Genomic DNA, 18,343 nt, shown 5'->3' on the forward strand with positions numbered 1-18,343 from the left:
AGAAAAAAGAGAGAGAAAGGAGAAAAGAAGACCAATTTAAAAGTATTATTGATATAACAAAAAAAATTATATATATTAGTATTATAACCCATTTGTAAGCGAAAAAATGTATTTTTTCATATTAATATAAATTATAGTAAATTTTTGAAAAAATTTTCTAAATAGGAAAAATAAATATACTATGCGGAAAATTTATACCCAAATCAAATTTGATTGAATCAAATTAATCACAGAAAAAAAATATAATACATTTGAGTTTTGTTTCTGAATAATACACCAATCAAACAGTAAATATAGTATGTTTATTATATAATTAATTTAAGTTCCATTGAATGCAGCAAGGGTTAGAATTTATGTACTGTGCAGGGCAAATTAGTCAATTCAGAAACATTATCTCTTAACACTATACAAACTCTCCTCCTCACCGTACCCACTCCTCCATCGATGGCAATGGCCACTTCTATCACTGCTCTCACCTCATCCTTATCTTCTCTCTCATTCTCCTCACAAATTTCCCACAAACCCTTTCAATCCCTCTCTTTTCCATCACCAAAGCCCCTCTCTCTACGATCCGCTGCCCCCAAATTTCCCGCCCTCGTTGTCGCCGCCTCCTCTGCCGTCGCCGACGCAGACGTCGAAACAGCGGACTTGAAGAAGTTGGTGAAGTCTAGGCTTCCCGGTGGATTCGCGGCGCAGAATATTATCGGCACTGGACGCAGGAAATGCGCCATTGCTAGGGTTGTTCTTCAGGAAGGCTCTGGAAAAATTATCATCAACTATCGGGATGCTAAGGTACTACAGTTTTCTAGCTTTCGGTTACTATTATTCTTTTTGTTGGTAAGTGTCTGATTTTTGCGGAGAATTAGCTTCATTTGCATTTACATTAATAATAGTAACAGTAAGGCTGACCGTCTGAGCAGAGGCTAAGGAGTATAATTTGAGAAGAAATAGGGTTTGCAATAAGTGTATTGAGAATGTGTATGTGAGAAGAGAGGGAAAAAAATGCTTGATTGAATTAGTGCAAACGGCAAATTGATATTAGCTAATTGTGGATGTGTTCTTTGTGTTGCATTGATTTTAGTGAATTTGGGAACTTGGCCTTTACCATTATCATGATATCAATGTGCTGATTGTTCATATCTCTCTCCATTCTGTTGAAATTTTCTTTTTGAAGTATTAAGAGCGCTGTGTTAAAGTTATTTTTGTTTCCTTAAAAAGACAACCTTATATTCAACTGAAATTATTTTCTTCATAAACCCGTAGTATATGATAAAATGTATAGTACATGCAAATTATGCTGAAGGATCTTGAGCCAGCGTACTCCACGATTTCGGTTTTCTGAGGCCAGTTGATGCTGAAGCCAAAGAGAATTGAACCAGGAGGCGTGATAAAATTTCTTTTTTAAATTTTCAATAACCCAATTAAGTGCAAGCACTTGAGAATATCTGAAATGGTGATGATTTATTATGCTAGAGTGGTTATTAAGGTATGGATACAGTTGAGTAAGCAGATTAAGATGCAGAACGAATAACTGTTACAATGAGGTGTATTTCTTGATTTAATTCTGCACTGGAGACTCAACTCGGATCAGGCAGGAATCTTGACGGTATTAGGCAGAAATCATATTTTCAGTAGTTCAGTTTTGAGGACTAATCAGTAATATCTAAATGGAGATTCTATAGAGAGATTTTAATTTTACTTTTTAGGTCCAAGCAGCTTTGGGTTTGTTAAAGAGCACAAAGCATGATAGATTTGACTTAACATGGAACATAGAGTTGAACATGCAGCAATCTTCTTTGTAACTGTAGAGCTCACCACATCTGAAATCGTCCTCAATATCTGTACTGTTATATTTATTTGGTAATGATTTTTGCAGGACTACCTTCAAGGAAATCCTCTATGGTTGCAGTATGTTAAGACTCCGCTTATGACTTTAGGCTATGAGAGTAGCTATGATGTATTTGTCAAGGCACATGGGGGTGGTCTTTCTGGGCAGGCTCAAGCAATTTCCCTTGGCATTGCTCGGGCATTGTTGAAGTTGAGTGACAGCCACAGATCACCTCTGAAGCAGGAAGGTCTCCTGACCAGGGATGCGAGAGTAGTCGAGAGGAAGAAGCCTGGGTTACGGAAAGCTAGAAAGCGCCCTCAATACTCAAAGCGTTGAGGTTAGAATTGTAATTACGCAAGATATCATATATTTCCTATTTGTGATGTTATGAAAGGGTTAACTGTAATGAGTCCACATCTTTTTTTTCCTGAAATTACAAAAATCTCTCCTTTAAAATAATCGCAATATAAAAGAACAAATTTTACATTTACCTTCTTTATATATTAGATACAGAATTCTGCATTTTGAAATAAATATTAACATCTATGAAATTTCTATATATACCACTTGTTCTAACAACATGGGTAGTTGTGTAAATGTTATAAACCTGATGGGGATTTTTGATAATCTAAAAAGAAGTATATTTAATAATTATTACTACTAAGAATTGAACTCATTATAATTAATCATTTATTAAAAATAAGCTTGGACATTGTCGTGTTACAGTCTGAGTTTGGTTTCTCAGGGATTGCAATTTGAAGTCATCCTGGAACTGGACAGTTGTGTTCATATGCGGACAGACATGGAGTTGTAGCGAGCATCTTCTTCCTGACTAGTGTGTAAATTTTTCATTTAGGCTGCCATTTTTCATTATGCTCGGGAATATTAGGGGAACGAAACACCCGAAACCATAACAAGATTAATGGTTGTTGCTTCTACTTTATGACGTTCAGCTGTATCAACTCAAAGCTACTCAAAATTTAAATTTTTGATCAGTCACTAAACAATACATTCATCAACCGTGCTAGAATTCGTTCAATTATTAATATGTTACTTACGGTATTGGATATGATGTCTAAGGTATTAGAATTGGTCTAACTACGAATATGTTACTTGGCACATTATACATGATGTCTAAATGTCTAAGGTACTAGAATTGGTCTAATTAGGAATATGTTACTTGGCACATTATACATGATGTCTAAGGTATCCGATGTTTGATACGGTGTTCAATCAGTGTTGGATACAATATGTATGATGAATTGTGATGTTTGATATGGTGTTTAATCAATGTTTGATACAATATCTCTGATTTTCTGATGTTTGGTATGGTATTTAATCAGTGTACGGTACAATGTGTATGATTCTTGGAAGTATTAGTTTATTTTTACACAAAAAAATGAAATCTAAGATTCGCTGAATAAGTTAGTTGAGAAGTCCTCTTGCTTTACTTCCATACATTTATAGCATTAATCTTGTGTATTATCTTTTTTATTTTCAAACAAAGAAACAAACATCTAAATATCGATTCACTGAACTTGTGCGCATTATTCCTCTGTATTTTCATGCATCCAGATTTTATTTTCAATTACTAACTTTTGATTGGATTAGCAAAAAATGACAAAGGAGCTGACATGCTAAAAGTTTTGATTAATTCTTTTACATTATAAATGATATGTAAACTTTTCATTTTTATCCGTTATAAATTAATAAGTTCATTTTGCAAGGAAAAAACAATGAGGGTATTATACAAAAGTGAAGGACAAATTATGCAAAAGTTACAAAATAACTTTCATATTAGACGCAAAATAAGGTTTCTTTTTATATTTACGGCACGTTGTTACATATAATGAATAAATTTTTATATATTAAAAATTAAATAATATTATAAATAAAAATAAAAATGTATAAGTTAATACATTAGATTAAAAATAATAAAGAAGAAAGAAAAAAAAATTAATTCATCAATTAGTATAAAATTTGAAAAGTTAAGTTAGTTATTATTAGTTGAAAGATATTTTTGATTTCATAAAAAGTTGGTATGTCGACGTCATTAGTGTGAAAGGCCTAATCATATAATATAGACATGGATTATATATATCTAGGAAAAAATGCAATTTAATTCTCTATATTAGAATAAATGTACAGATTTTTCGTATAAAAAAAAATAACAATTTAATTCCCTATATTTTTGTAAATATCCTCTTAACCATAAGTACATTACACACACTCCCTTTGCATCTAAGATGATTTTCAATCAATAAAGTATTATTTTATATATTAAATATATTATTTAAAATATATATATATATATATACATGCATATACAACTTTCTTCATTTTCCTCCTCTCACCGTCGACCGCCGCTGCCGCTCCCATTTCCCTCCCAAGCGCCGCCGAGACCCCCTCCCCCTTCCCTCGTCCTCCCCGCGCCCAGCCCCTTCCCCACCTTGCCGCCCAGATCCATCCCCCTCCCCTTCCTCCCCGATCCCCAGCCGCCCATTCCCCTCCTCCCCGCTGGCACCACCTCTCCTTCTCTCTGTCTCTCTATATATACACCACTTCAGAATCAAGAGAATTGGAAACTAAAGATTTTAGCTGCGTGTCAAATGGATTTTATAGACTCACCAGATCGTGGCAGATTCTCTTGCATTCTTATGCATTTGCATATTTTATGTTTGGTTATGAGCTATTCAAGGATGAAATGAGCTCACAAGAGAAGACAATAAAGCAGAGTTTTCGAGGACCAGCAGCCGCAACTTGAGACAAATGTCGAAAGACTCTCAATGTTTCCGGAAGAGCGATTTGCTGAGTATCCTAAAAATAAAATCTTGCAACTTAGAATGAATTTCATCACACTCTCAGCAATTGCTGATAACCTCTGCAGAAAACTGTAAGTCTGTCTTCAACATGAAGTTTAGTTGTTTAGCAGGTGGCTCATTTTGAAACTCAAGATTCAACAGTGGAATTATTCACAATAAAATTCTTTGGGGGTGAAATCATAGTGGATATAGGATCCGAATATGATCGGGACACAAGTTTAACTCTAGTTGAATAAGGTGGACAGCTACATTTTATTTGCTAGGTCATTCAACTCATAGAATTGTATTGCAATGTGTGATGTACAGAGAATTACATGCAATGCCAGATAGATGATATGGGATTGACTAATACTGCAAACGTAAATAAAAATATAGAACCGCTGCTTATCATGAGGATCATATATACAGTGATGTGTCTGATCTCTGCATTGTGCTTAATAATGTGAAGGTCTTTTTTGGTAGAGTACACTAACTCACCTGTGTTATGTAGATGCATTTCCCCAACACACGCATACATATATATATATATATATATATGCATGTTTGTTTCTTTGGTCGAGTATTTGAATCAATCTGGTAGCGAGCAAAACATATATAGATCAATTTTAAATACAGTTTGCGAACACCGAAACGAGTTGTGGTGGCTGTATTATCCCCGGAGAACTGATGTCAAGAGAGAGAACTTGCAGGTATGATTGCATTGAGAATGAGCTACTTGGACCCCTTCAGCAGGCAACTCATATTATTGCACCTTATAGGTCAAAAGGTGTAGAAAGAGCTTCAGAACTACCTGTTATGCCCGTTCTCTGCTTCCTGCCAACATGTAATATTATGCCCAGGGCGATAGCCTTTCGCATATACACAGTCAATGAACTGGTCCGTGTTTAGAGCATCCAGATCAAGAAGTGCTCTTTTTGCTCAGACCTGCATCGGTAGGAAGTTGTTCTAAAAAATGTAGTGACTGACTTCATAGGAGGTTGATGTTGAAGAGATTGTTTCTTTAGGATTCTTCCTGGAAGAATCATACATGGAGAACATCTTATAGCAGAGTTGTACATTTTATCAAGTAAATATCAGTAAAGGGCTAACTTTGACGTGATAATACAAATAAGCATTGTTACTTCTGTTTTGGTCCTGCTTTTCTCTGATTGAGTTTCCTTTCTTCATTCTGGCTTGAATATCTCTTCTGTGTTATCTTCAGTAGACTCCTTATCTGGGTAAGAGTTCCTCTGGAAGAGGCAAAAAATGGTATTATTTTCTAGGGTAGAACTACGTTTTCTGAGTTTTAATATAATTATAAATACTTCTTCGTTGTCTGAAAATTTGTAAATATCCCCCTCAAATGGAAAATAATATTGTAGCACTTAAACGTTGTAGTGCATATTACTATTTTGCCCTCACTGAATTTTATTTTATTTTATTTTTAGAAGGAACATTTGAGAAAATGTTAAAGAAATCTAAGGGCAATTAAAGTAAAGGTAAATTACAACTATCTTCCTTGAGCTCTGACATAATTACATAAATTACTTTATTGTTTGAAAAATTACAAATACCCTCTTGATTTAACATTTGTCTTACAACAAGCCCATTATGTTAGGTTTTCATTGTGAACTCACCAAAATGCCCTTTTGAATTATAAATTATAATTTTATATATATCTTATAATTTTCTAAAATATTTTTATGAACTAATAATTATTTATTTTATCCACCCTTAAGATTTTTTATATATTTTTAAATAGTTTTTTTTATTTTTTTTAAAAAATTCAACAAAGGTAAAATAGTAATATCCACTTCACCGTTTGGGGGCTACATAATTATTTTCCATTTGAGAGGGGTATTTATAATTTTTCAAACAATAACTGGGTATTCGTAATTGTCCCAAACCTCAGGTAGACAATTGTAATTTACCCTTAAAGTAAATACTTCACTAGGTATATTAGTCCATAATTTTTCTTAGAAAATTCCAAAAGATAGGGCATTTTGATCAATTAACAATAAAAATTGAATGAAAATTTAATGAAACTAACGGAATGAGTTCGATACAAATGAATGTTAAAGAGTATTTGTAATTTTTTGAAAAATGAAGAACTATTTGTATTATGTCAAATTTTAGGAGATATGACAGTAATTTACCCTATTTTTATCTCTGTTCAGTGTTGATGTACTTAACTGCTCACGTTTCTAACTAAAATTCATCATGGAATAGTAAAAGAAGTAACCACTAACTTTAAGCAAAATACTATGTCACAAATCTTTTACTTATATACATACTAAGTACGGGAGTCAGTGACTCTTCGAAACAACCCTCATTTTCTCCTAAGGGCTGCCACTAATTCCACTACATACATAGCAACAAGGTACCATGTAACACCAGCACAAACAACCTGTAACCACGAACTATTAACAATGGCTAGCACCAGAGAACCACCGACGTGGTCTTGTAAACCACCCACCGGCTCTCCAATCTGCAACCGGACCACAAATGCAGCCACAACCGCTGTTCCCAATGGTACACCCCAGCGTAAAGGGCTGCCTGAATCCACCCTGCGGTTCAAGAATTCAGCATTGCTTGGTCGACTTGTTTTCCTTGTTGGACTAGGATCAGCCACAACTTTGGAGCCTGAACCTGGAGTGGTTGTCTCCGGTAGCACAAGGGCTGAGGGCACCCAGTACTCGTTCGTGTTACTTGACAATGTTTCCTTTGGTCGTGCAGTGGTCGTTGCTTGTTTTCTTGCTTCAGCAGCAGCTTTGAGCCTCTTAACACTCGGTCCAGCGTGTTTTCTTGTGCCCGGTTGGGCATTCTGGGTAACTGGAGGCATAGCATCTGTACTCGGAGATTGCCAGTAGAGCCAATTTGATATCATTTGAATGGCTTGAATAGCAGACATTCTTGATGCTGTGTGGGCTTCTGATTCCTTTAGTGAGATATTTTTTGCAACATATATGGCAGTAAAGATTACTTTCTAGAGCAAAACTTCAAATTCAGTATGCTTAAATCATAGATTTAGACAGGAAAAGAAATAAAAAGGCCACCTTGGAGTAGTTTGTGGAAGCCTTATGCTTGGCATATCTGGCCTGGAACTTCTCAACCTCATCAAAAATGTCCGATGCACGTACGCCCACTGTATTGCCTGTCCCGATTCTGACTCTGCCACGGGGTTGTTTGGACATTACAAATTCAAGTGCAGCCAGGTTAGATCTCTCCACAATCCTGTTGTTCAAATTGTACCAGAAATAAGACCACAGAAAAGGAATAACAACAAACAGTGGCAGATTGCTTATTTTTCAGACAAAACAACGTCTTCACAACGATGAAAACAGGGTTCGTCTTGGTTTTGACCTCACCTGATGAAACAGCTGTAGTAGATTGATCAAATGGTAATTCACTCTATCTCTTTAAATATGAACTAAAATAGAGTATGTCTTACGAGATGCAGTCGACTGGACACGCACCGATGGCCTCTTGAATTTTGTATTCGGGATCAGCCCATTGAGCCACAACTCTTGCTCGTCCATAAACTGATTCAACAGCAAACGTTTTCTCAGCAAATAAGGCGCATTTTAGGCAACCCACACACTTGACTTCATCTACAAAAACGGCCCTTTCTTCGCTCTCTGACCCCAGCCACACAGAATATATCGGCTTTCCTGTGTAGCCTTGCAAATCTGCAACTTTTGCCAGCTCCTGAATCATTTTTCAAACTACAATGAATCAAGGTGAATCCTAATGAAGATAAGCATTACTTCTCAGTATTCATCACATCCCATATCAGACCTAAAATTGCAAATCAGCAATCAAGAACTCTTAGCGCTAAAACAGAAATGACAAAAGTCTTGCATGAGTCTATCCATTTTGCAAAAAGAGGTCACAGTTGATCTCCAATCTTCTACAAGATGGACCTCGGTAGACTCTGTTCCAAGAACAACTTAACATAAATTCGCTATTACACGACTGTGTCTTAAGTTCAGCCTCAGATCATATGGCGTACTAGTCAAGAACGTAAAATCTGATTGAGTCTGTAAAGACACGAGAAAACGAGTTTCATATTTAACTCAAACCTCAAATCATTTCATGGAACTAGTTAAGAATACAAGAACTATCTGAAACATGTGTAAAAACATGAAGTAGAGCATATAATTCGTTCAAATTAATTTTAGGAATTTTCTACTCAAATTAATTGATTTTTAGGAATTTGATTCTTGAATAATTAATTTTCTACTCAAATTTTGTTGCATTTTCTATTCCAATTATCATAATCACACATGTATAATTCGTTTAACAATTACATTACAGCTTGTACCTATACTATTGTAAAAGAAAATATTTTCTTGTACCAAATTTAGAATACCCAAAAAGAAAAATCCAATTTTAAATATGATAATTATGCCTCTAAATTAGATAATTTTAAAAATAAACTATAACATTTATTGTTCTTATTAGTTTATTTTTTACAGGAGTGACTTATCATCATTTCAATGCAACTACACTTATTGTGTCTATAATTCTATAATTTGCTAGTTATAACATATTTAAAATATTAAATATTATTTATTATATACTGCAAGAACAACCCGATGTATATTTTAAATAGAATAGTTGGAATACAAAATCCAATCCGCTGAATACCTTATCATAAGCCAAGCGGGAGTTGGGGTCAGAGAGTAGAGCATACGCCTCATTGAGCACGATGGCCATCTCGTGGCCGGAGGGCCCGGCGATATCAGGGTGGCAGCGTTTCTGCAGCCCCCTATAAGCCTCCTTGATCTGTGCTGTGTCGGAGGACGCTTCCACACCGAGAAGTTCGTAGAGATTGAATTCTGTGATGGGCGAATAGTACTGCGAAGACCCAGAAGCTCTGCATGCCGAAAAGCTGGTTCTTGCAGCATTGCTGTGTTGCCGTTGAGGGAAAAACAGCTTCTGGGGTGCGGCGGGGTGGTTGATGATGCTGAACGCTGTTGATTTCAGATTGGGAATTGGGGTTCTTGAACAGGGGGTGTAGAGAAGCGGAGTTGCAGAAGACTGCATTTTGAAATCGGAAGAAGACGAGGAAGAGGATGATGAGAAGGGAGAGGAGTGGAGGAGTCTCCTAAAAACTTGGAGGAAAAGGTTTTTGTTTTCTTGTCTACTCCTTTGCCTTTTTCTTTGACTTTTTTTTTTTTTTGGGGGATAATCTTTTTTGTTTCTTTGCTCGTTCTAAAGATATTTTGGATGCAGGGGAGAATATTATTAAGGTGAATTTGAATAAAATTTAAGAGTGTTTTTGCCAAAATACTCTGAACACTCCATTGTGTTTTGGTAATGGGTCCCAATAAATAAGAGTGAGGCCTTTGATTCATTTCGAATGTGTTCGGTTCGTATTTAATTTAGTAGAACTCGAGATCGGTTTGAATTAAGTTTTATGAGCTCATTAGTTTGAGATGGGTCTTGAGTTTTGATCTGAATTCAAAAACTCGAACGTAATTATTAATAATAATTAATTATTTTTTCAAACTTTGAAACTTTAAGTTTTTATTCCCTCACTCCAGTAATTTAAAAATTATGATTTGAAATTAAGTACTGACGTATTTGTATTTGAGATATTAATAATATATCTGGTTAGTATACTATGTAATAAATATTTAGCCGGTTATGGCAATTAGGTTTACAACAATAATTATGAAAAACCATATTAATATCCCTTCAGTCAATATCAACACTCCCAATTTTTTATGATTTATATGAATAATATCTCACAATTTGATTTAGAAAAATATTTATTTTTTTAGAATTCAAAAATTAATTTAAACAATTAATCGAGTTCAGGGAGGGGAGGCCGTGGCAACAACTAGGGCAGGGTAGTGTTTAGGTTTTCAAGGGAAGAATCGGACTGATTTGGGATTTCTCAAAATGAAGTGAGACAGGTCTTGGATCCACCCAAACCTAGGGATTCTAAACTTCTCCTGCTGACTCCAAGAAGGACCCAAACCCATCGGTGCAAGTTTGACCCGACTATTTATATATATATATACATATACATATATTTGGATTCAATTTGGACTAATATCTTAGAGTGAATTTGAATTGATGGATTTGTATTCGAAATAAAGATTTAGAGAAAATATTTCAAACGACTCCATTTGAAAAAAAATTGAAATTCATGCATATTTATCAAAATTTAGTTCAAAACTAAAATGGAAGGATTTAAAATTCTTTATTTTGTAAGTGAGATAGTTTAGTTGTAAGTGAGATAGATTAAGATAAAAAATATTATAATTTTTTATTTTATGAAATCAAATATGCTAACTTGTAACCAAATTGCAGCAATCTCCCTCGACAAAAAGTGCAATTTTCCCCATAATAATTATACGAATTTTCCCAAATTACGGTTTTTTAACTTTTTACAACCTGTGACGACGTCGTAAGCAAGCTGAATTTTGCTCTCAGGCTCTGCCTTTGCCTTGACCGACGATCAGCTACTGAGCAATCAATGGCGAACAACAGCATATCAATAACCGTCTCCGACGACGACACTGAAGATCCCTCGGGTCGTATGCGGGTCCGGGTCCGCCGTAAGCGCAAGAAACCGGGTCCGCGAAGGAGGCTCGACTTCACCCAGAAAATCGTCACTATACTCCTCAAGTGGTGGCCCGCGCTACTGCTCCTCATTGCCGTCACGCTCCTTGTTTACGAGGCCTTCAAAATCGGCGGCGGTGACAGCCGTAGCTCTCCGCAAGTCAAGAATTTCGACAAGGTTGTTACTGGGGGTAGTGGTAAACCTCAGGGAAACTTGAACAGGCTTGATCCCACTACCCGGATTGTTCGGGGCGTTAGAGAAAGTGAGTCGTGCTTTCTTTGATTTTGCTTCTTACACTTTTTCGATAGTATCTGCATCTTCGGATACGGATGGATGTGTTTTTGGTATTAATTTGGTGGTTCAGAAGTTGAAGGAATGGGATTGAACTAGATGAGAATTACTAAATCGTCTATTGCTGGGAAAAAAGATGAAGTTTTGATTTGTTTTTGCCGACACAAATGCAGATATGCCTATGCATTGGATTGTTAATCGAGTTACAATATGTTTTTACTTGTTTCATGGCTTATTATTTTGCAGATATGATGTTTTATGAATCATATACTTTCATGTGTTAGTCCACAGCTTAAGAAATAAATGGAGCATGCAGCAAAATACTTAATGTTTAACCCCTTACTCCACCTTTTCAGATTTGAGGTCCTGATTACTGACAGTTTTGATTGACTACATTCTCTCTTGCACTGCAATTTTATTGTGTTATTGTGATCTTGCCTAAGATTTGCCTCTTAACTATCACTTTATCATTCTAAACATATCATGATTTCTTTACATGGGTCCACGAACAAATTGTTGACAATTGCTTTCAGGAAGTAGAAAAAGCAAGTTAAGGGCTTTTGTCTTGTTCTCACTGTGCCATAAGTTGATCCTGGTTAGTTTCTGATAATAGGGTATTATTAGATAACTATAAGTAGCAAATTGTGTTAGATAAATTTATGTTATTCGTACGTGTGTATGGAAAAGCCTGCAGTTCTACTTGATTTCCTGCATTGCTGTTTGATGTTCTACTAAAACTTGTGATGAGGTTGCCTGTCCATTATTTTGTTGCTAACATCTGTATTTTCTTTCAAGTAATTGCATCACTACCCAACTACAGAGTCATTAATAACCAAAATCCACTTCCGATTGTTTTGCAGCAATTTTGAGGATCATATCTAAATGTGTATATCTGTATCCAGATGTAACTGTAGATTGTGGAATTGGAGAACATATAGTATAATTAAATTTGAAAGTCAAAGGCAAGTAGTAGTACGGGAAACAATAAGTTTATGAATAATGGGGGAATCTGGTTACTGTTTTCGGATTTATTATTCAGATGAATATCCAAATCAGGATTTTAATTCTTGGATGAAAAAGACAGAACTTTTTCATCTCATGTTTGTTCCCAAATGTTTACCATATCACTGTCAAAGAAGCAATTTCCCCGAGAGCCATGGGTGTCACGTGGAGCAATGCCAGTGAATTATTCTTAAGTGTAGTTTTTACAGCAATTTTGTTATTTAGTTTCGACTATGTCTTGAGCTTCTCATGGACTAAGACATGTTATTACAAGAACATCTTGATAATTTATGACACTCTTCTCTGAAATATGTCAGGATGTTTGAAGCTCCTGCCTCCTGAAGAACTTGAGCATTTAGATCTTCCCAAGGATGTGGACTCTTTTAGTCCAGTAAAGAAGTTGGTGTACATCACAGAGAATGCTACCTATGAAGAAGGGAAGTTTAACTTATCCACAGAATATTTGGAGGGTACAAGATTTAATTTGTTCACAGGAAGCCAAACTCTTGAGCAGAGAGAGCAAAATTTTAAGGTAGTAAGCTGTATTTTGCCTTTCTAACCCAAGGTCTATTTGACAAAGTCTTTTTCATGCTCTAAAAGTGAATCATTATATATTAATCAGTCAGATATTCAGATGATGCTTCATGGTTCTGTACTTATTTGTGGCATATTCTTAATTTGTATGCCTTATTTTACTTGAAAGAGTAAGGGCCAAGATTATGATGTTACAGGTCACTGAAACAGCTGGAATCCACTGTGGCTTCTACAGTGACAATGGAGGTTATAGCATTTCTGATGAAGACAAAAGCTACATGCAGACTTGCAAAGTTGTAGTTTCTACTTGTGCATTTGGTGGTGGAGATGATCTGTATCAACCAATAGGAATGTCTGAGACATCGCTTCAGAAGGTCATCTTTGTATATGCAACAAAGCTTCTGGAAACTCTGTAATCTTTCACTAATGTTTATTGTAATAAAATTTTTTGCAGGTTTGCTATGTGGCATTCTGGGATGAAATTACTCTTGCAACACAGGAAGCACAGGGGAATAAAGTTGATGAAAACCATTCTATTGGGCAATGGCGTGTTATACTAGTCAGGGATTTACCTTTTAGAGACCAAAGACTTAATGGGAAAATTCCAAAGGTATGAACTTCTAGGTCCCTCTCATTCATTTTCCACACAATCTATTAAAGTATGAATGGACAATGATAACTCATAACAGCAGTTTCCAACTTACAAGCTTTGGTTGCTTGGGTTTAGGCTTGATGAATTCAGATTTGTTTTTGTAATTTTGTTGTATAAAATCATGAAGCTTCTAGAGAGTGGACATTTGAACTTTTGAGTTCTGGAATTATGTTTTATTGTAATGGTGCATGGGGGCTATGTATCATGAGAGGAGTATCTTTTTACTATTTGAGTAGTCCTGTTTACACCATTTGTATATTATACTATCATTCTCGTTGCTTTTGTTTATGGCTGAGTTCTACTGCACTTAAATTCAAGCCTTATGGGCTGGAAAAGAATCTGATATCGTTCCTGCCTTTAATTTCTCCTGTTAAACTAGGATAAGCATCTGTCAGGGTCATCTTAGCTTTTATGTTCCAAAGAAATGCTTCCTTCAGCTTTCTACGTGTGAAAGATTGCACCAAGAACCTCTCAAAACAGTTGCTGCTTCAATTTTTTCAGTCACAGCAGGCAGCATTTATTGTTTGTGCTTGTGTCAGCAGTTTGAACTGTTGATATTTCATTTTCATACGATAATTGCACTTGTGTTGATAATTGTTATGCTGTTCGCTCAGATGCTTCCCCATCGCCTTTTTCCGAATGCTAGATATTCTATATGGGTGGATTCAAAGTCTCAATTCAGGAGAGATCCTCTGGGTGTCTTGGAGGCATTACTGTGGCGTTCAAATGATGAACTTGCAATTTCAGAACATGGGGCCCGCAGTAGTGTCTATGATGAGGCAAAAGCTGTTGTCAGGAAAAATAAGGCAACTCCGGAGGAAGTCCAGGTGCAAATGGCACAGTATCGCCTGGATGGCCTTCCTGAAGATAAGAGGTTTGATGGGAAGAAAGGTATGGTTTTGGAATCACAAAAGTACAACAATTTGAAAACATTTATGAACCTTCATCCAGTTATTATGTGGTTGATGCCAACACTCGCTTTATGATTGTATTATCTCTGTTTTTCTCTTTGCTGCTCATTTCTGAGTTATCATAAAGATCACTCGTTTACTTTTCTAAAAAGTTAGACTATATCCTAGTTGCTTACAAATTCCTGCATTTTACCATTTGATACATAATAACTGAAATATTAATTTGCACTTTTGATATACACATGCAGCTCTAGCCGAGGCTTCCATAATTGTGAGGAAGCACACTCCAATGACTAATTTGTTCATGTGTCTTTGGTTTAATGAGGTGGTTCGCTTCACTTCACGTGATCAACTCAGTTTTCCATATGTTCTCTGGCGGCTCAAAGGGTTAACAAACATCAATATGTTCCCCGTCTGCACTAGAAAGGATCTTGTGAATAGCATGGGTCATATACGCAAGGCAAAGCCTCTAACAAATTGATTTCTTTGTTCGCTGCATTTATTCATCAACCTAATTTGGCTTCAACTTCCAGTCATGAACGTAAGCAGCAAGAGCAAGCCAGCTGAAGATCTGATTGGTTGAGTACATCACACCTTTGGTAAATCTTGCCTGATTATGTCAACACTTACATTTTTTTTAGACCTAGAGGCGATGATAGCAGTGTACGTTTTCTTCATCATGGGTTCAGCGATGGGGGTATTGGAGGTGAAAATTTGTTGTAAATTGTTTGTTAGACCTTCATGCTGGTGAAATGACATTGCTGCATAGGGTAAATTTCTGTATTCCTCTGTTCAAGAATGGAGTTCACTGCAGTGGGATTTGCTGTTCAAGAATGGAGTTCACTTACGATTTGTGTTCGAATTTTGTTTAGGCATTTGGTGAGTATAAACAGATGTTCTAATTCGTATGCTGAATCCCGTATATTTAAGCACTGGTTAGTATATTACCATGGGGTTAATTATTTTTACATTATTAAAATAAAAGAAAATTATAAAAATATAATTTAAAATATATAATAAATTTATGTCGAGTCGTGGATGTGATCCACAACTCGACTAAAAAAATATTTTTTTCTAAAAAAAGGAAGGTATCGAGGATGTCATCCATGACACCAATTTTTAATCTATTTTTTTCTATTTAGTTTTGGTTTTTATAAATTAATTATATTTAATTAATTTTTAACAACATAAAAAAAATAAAAAAATCATAATGTTAGAATTGCATTAATTTCAAAAAATACAATGAATTATACAAATATAATGATGTATATATTTTTATACAATTTTAAAAAGATACAAATTAATTTCTAAAAATAGAATAGTATACAAATTTTTATACAAATGTAAAAAAGTTAATTATTGTTGAGAACCCTGCAGCGGCACATTTGATTGTGTAGAAGAATCTCTTTGTTATGTATGTTGCCTTTCACACATTTGCGGCCAATCCAAATCGTTGTGAATACGTGATGTTTGATTTTGACCAGGACGTATAGATATACGAATAGTAGTGTCGTGGACCAATTCAAATTTCGGGACATTCCAATAATTTTTGGAACGCCCAAATTCAAATGACTTAGAATATGTATTTCTGCAAGCCATTAAATCATAATAATCCTTCACCATTGATGTAGCATTAATCATGTATGTAGTGCATATTTTTCTAGCATAATTGCAAGGGATGCCACATTGAGTCCACTTGCCGCATGAACATTCTTGGTTCACAATTTTGACAACATGAGTATTGAGTCCATGTCCATTCTGAAGCTTTGTAACAACCGAGGTGGACTGTTTAGACTGATAGTATTTTGTGACCGTATACTCAACAGAATTTTGTTATCAATGTGTGAACATCTTGTATGCAAAATCCGTCCACAATTGGTTGTTGGTCAACATTACACTACTTTTTGCAAACCTCTCGCGAAAATAATGGACAGTACGTTGAAGAGTCATCTCAACTATTGCTGTCAACGGTAGGCGGCGAGATATTGATGCATTCTGATATGTTGGTCGTCAAAATACTGCATCGCCATCCATCATGAGAAGCTGTCCATTTTTTTCTTGTTAATCTGGTCTAAGAATCAGATTCAAACGCACATAGTTTTGGCTCTTTATCTCTTCCATAATTTGATTGAATTTTCTGATTTGATATTCAAAGTCAACTTTCCAACAAAGATCCTTCAACACGATATTTTGTAACGACTGTTGAAATTAGAATACACATGCCTCAAGCGATATCGGTGCACACCTTGAGGTGGCACAAAATCCGAACTTTCACCTACTGTTTTAATGATATCTGAGTGACGGTCAGAAATAAGGCACATCCCACGTCGCCCGCTTATAACATGTCTACTCAATTGTGTAAGAAACCACTTCCAAGATGAATAGGATTCTTCATTGACAATTGCAAAATTAAGGAGTACCTGTCCATTTCCATCCATGACAGCAACAACAAATATTTTGTGCTTGTATTTTGTGTATAAATGGATTCCATCTAAACTAATAAGTTTGCAACAGTATTGGAACCTTTCGATACACGGTTTGAAGGCCTAAAAAACGTATCCTATCACGTATATACTAGTTGATGGTTGGAAGGCTTTGTATTTCTATTCAACAATAGTTCCTTGATTAAATTTTTTGAGAACCCCCATGTATTTGGTAGTTTTAGAACTGAGCTGTCCCATGTGCCGTAAATAAAATATGTCATCTTTAAACTGTATCATGCCTTTTGGTATGATATATCGTACCATGTTGATCTTTCACAGTTTGAATAACATGCTTTATTCTGTATGTGGGGTTGCATTTCACCTGTCCTAAAAGCAAGGAAGCAACATAAATTCTATCTAGATTGCCATATTCAAGGGACATATAATTCAAAATACATGTATGGTTTTCCCATATTTAGTTATTATCCAACGTCCAATCTTTTGTTTTAAAATTCCTTGTAGCTCTCATCTACACCTTATATTTGAAAAAAATAAATATCAATCAATCAACTAATGATATATGCTTATGCGTTAACATATATACAAATATATATATATATACCTAGGTTGCGTTGTTTATAGACCATTTTTCACTTGACTTTCAAACTCTCAGTTATAAAATATTCGTGATGTGCGTATCGTATCGAGTGATCTTTTACCGCATCTATTAAATGTTCTTTATTTTTGAAAATCATTCCTACATCAAGTCTGCCTTCATTCTTATCATAAAATTTTGCATACTTCATGGTTGATATACCAATGGAATTCGTAGGTACCTTCGGGAATGTTTGTTGAGAAATGGGATAGAGTGATACAATGCTTGCTGAGTAGTCCTATTTTGTATAGCCGGTTCAGAGGATGATGACGTACCTGTGCAAATATTTCATCCATAACATTTATGTCAACATCGTTTAGTCCATCCTCAAGTGAAACTGGACATTCCATTACATCTGGTTCAGAAGCACCATTTGAATTATAGGCAAAAGGGTCTTCTAGCTCAGCCTCATGGGGTATAAAATGTTTGGCAGGGTCTTCTGCCTCAGCTTCGTGGGGTAAATTTTCGGATACATCAGCATGTGATTGGATAGGCTCTGTTAATTGTTTCAATATTTTTAAGTCCTTGGGTAAAATTGACCATATTGGGAGTATATATAAAAATTTGTATACTATTTTATTTTTACAAATTAATTGTACTTTTTTAGAATTGTATAAAAAAATATACACTATTACATTTGTATAGTTCATTGTATTTTTAAAATTAATA

The 18,343-nt window shown here is 35.3% G+C and overlaps 3 protein-coding genes and 1 long non-coding RNA gene across 5 annotated transcripts; 3 read left to right on the plus strand and 1 right to left on the minus strand.

The window, feature by feature from the left end:
- Positions 1-422: 422 nt before the first annotated feature.
- RPS9 (ribosomal protein S9) lies at positions 423-2,847 on the plus strand. The gene is made up of 3 exons (XM_011085454.3): positions 423-792; positions 1,877-2,165; positions 2,574-2,847. Exons 1-2 carry the CDS (start codon positions 445-447, stop codon positions 2,162-2,164), a joined length of 636 nt encoding a protein of 211 aa, XP_011083756.1. The 5' UTR covers positions 423-444; the 3' UTR covers position 2,165; positions 2,574-2,847.
- A 1,033-nt stretch (positions 2,848-3,880) lies between these two features.
- Positions 3,881-5,774, plus strand: LOC148787512 (uncharacterized). Its single transcript, XR_016066358.1, has 2 exons — positions 3,881-5,339; positions 5,409-5,774. It is a non-coding gene; the product is annotated as an uncharacterized LOC148787512 (long non-coding RNA).
- Positions 5,775-6,852: 1,078 nt separating this feature from the next.
- Positions 6,853-9,782, minus strand: LOC105166195 (chaperone protein dnaJ C76, chloroplastic). The gene is made up of 4 exons (XM_011085455.3): positions 9,280-9,782; positions 8,081-8,337; positions 7,686-7,863; positions 6,853-7,567 (listed from the first exon to the last, which is right to left on the minus strand). Exons 1-4 carry the CDS (start codon positions 9,676-9,678, stop codon positions 6,959-6,961), a joined length of 1,443 nt encoding a protein of 480 aa, XP_011083757.2. The 5' UTR covers positions 9,679-9,782; the 3' UTR covers positions 6,853-6,958.
- Positions 9,783-11,007: 1,225 nt separating this feature from the next.
- Positions 11,008-15,543, plus strand: LOC105166196 (DNA-directed RNA polymerase subunit beta (DUF616)). Of its 2 annotated transcripts, XM_011085458.3 has the most exons (7): positions 11,008-11,468; positions 12,817-13,031; positions 13,231-13,407; positions 13,488-13,643; positions 14,300-14,576; positions 14,845-15,056; positions 15,130-15,543. In XM_011085458.3, the coding sequence occupies exons 1-7, from the start codon at positions 11,120-11,122 to the stop codon at positions 15,133-15,135; spliced, it is 1,392 nt and encodes a 463-aa protein (XP_011083760.1). In that variant the 5' UTR covers positions 11,008-11,119; the 3' UTR covers positions 15,136-15,543. The 2 variants fall into 2 exon arrangements, with proteins under 2 accessions (XP_011083760.1, XP_011083759.1); XM_011085457.3 differs by having other exon boundaries at positions 11,009-11,468; positions 14,845-15,543.
- The last annotated feature ends 2,800 nt before the right edge of the window (positions 15,544-18,343 follow it).

Source organism: Sesamum indicum, linkage group LG7 (assembly GCF_026168435.1).
Source record: "Sesamum indicum cultivar Baizhima isolate 11 linkage group LG7, ASM2616843v1, whole genome shotgun sequence".
Lineage (NCBI taxonomy): Eukaryota > Viridiplantae > Streptophyta > Magnoliopsida > Lamiales > Pedaliaceae > Sesamum > Sesamum indicum.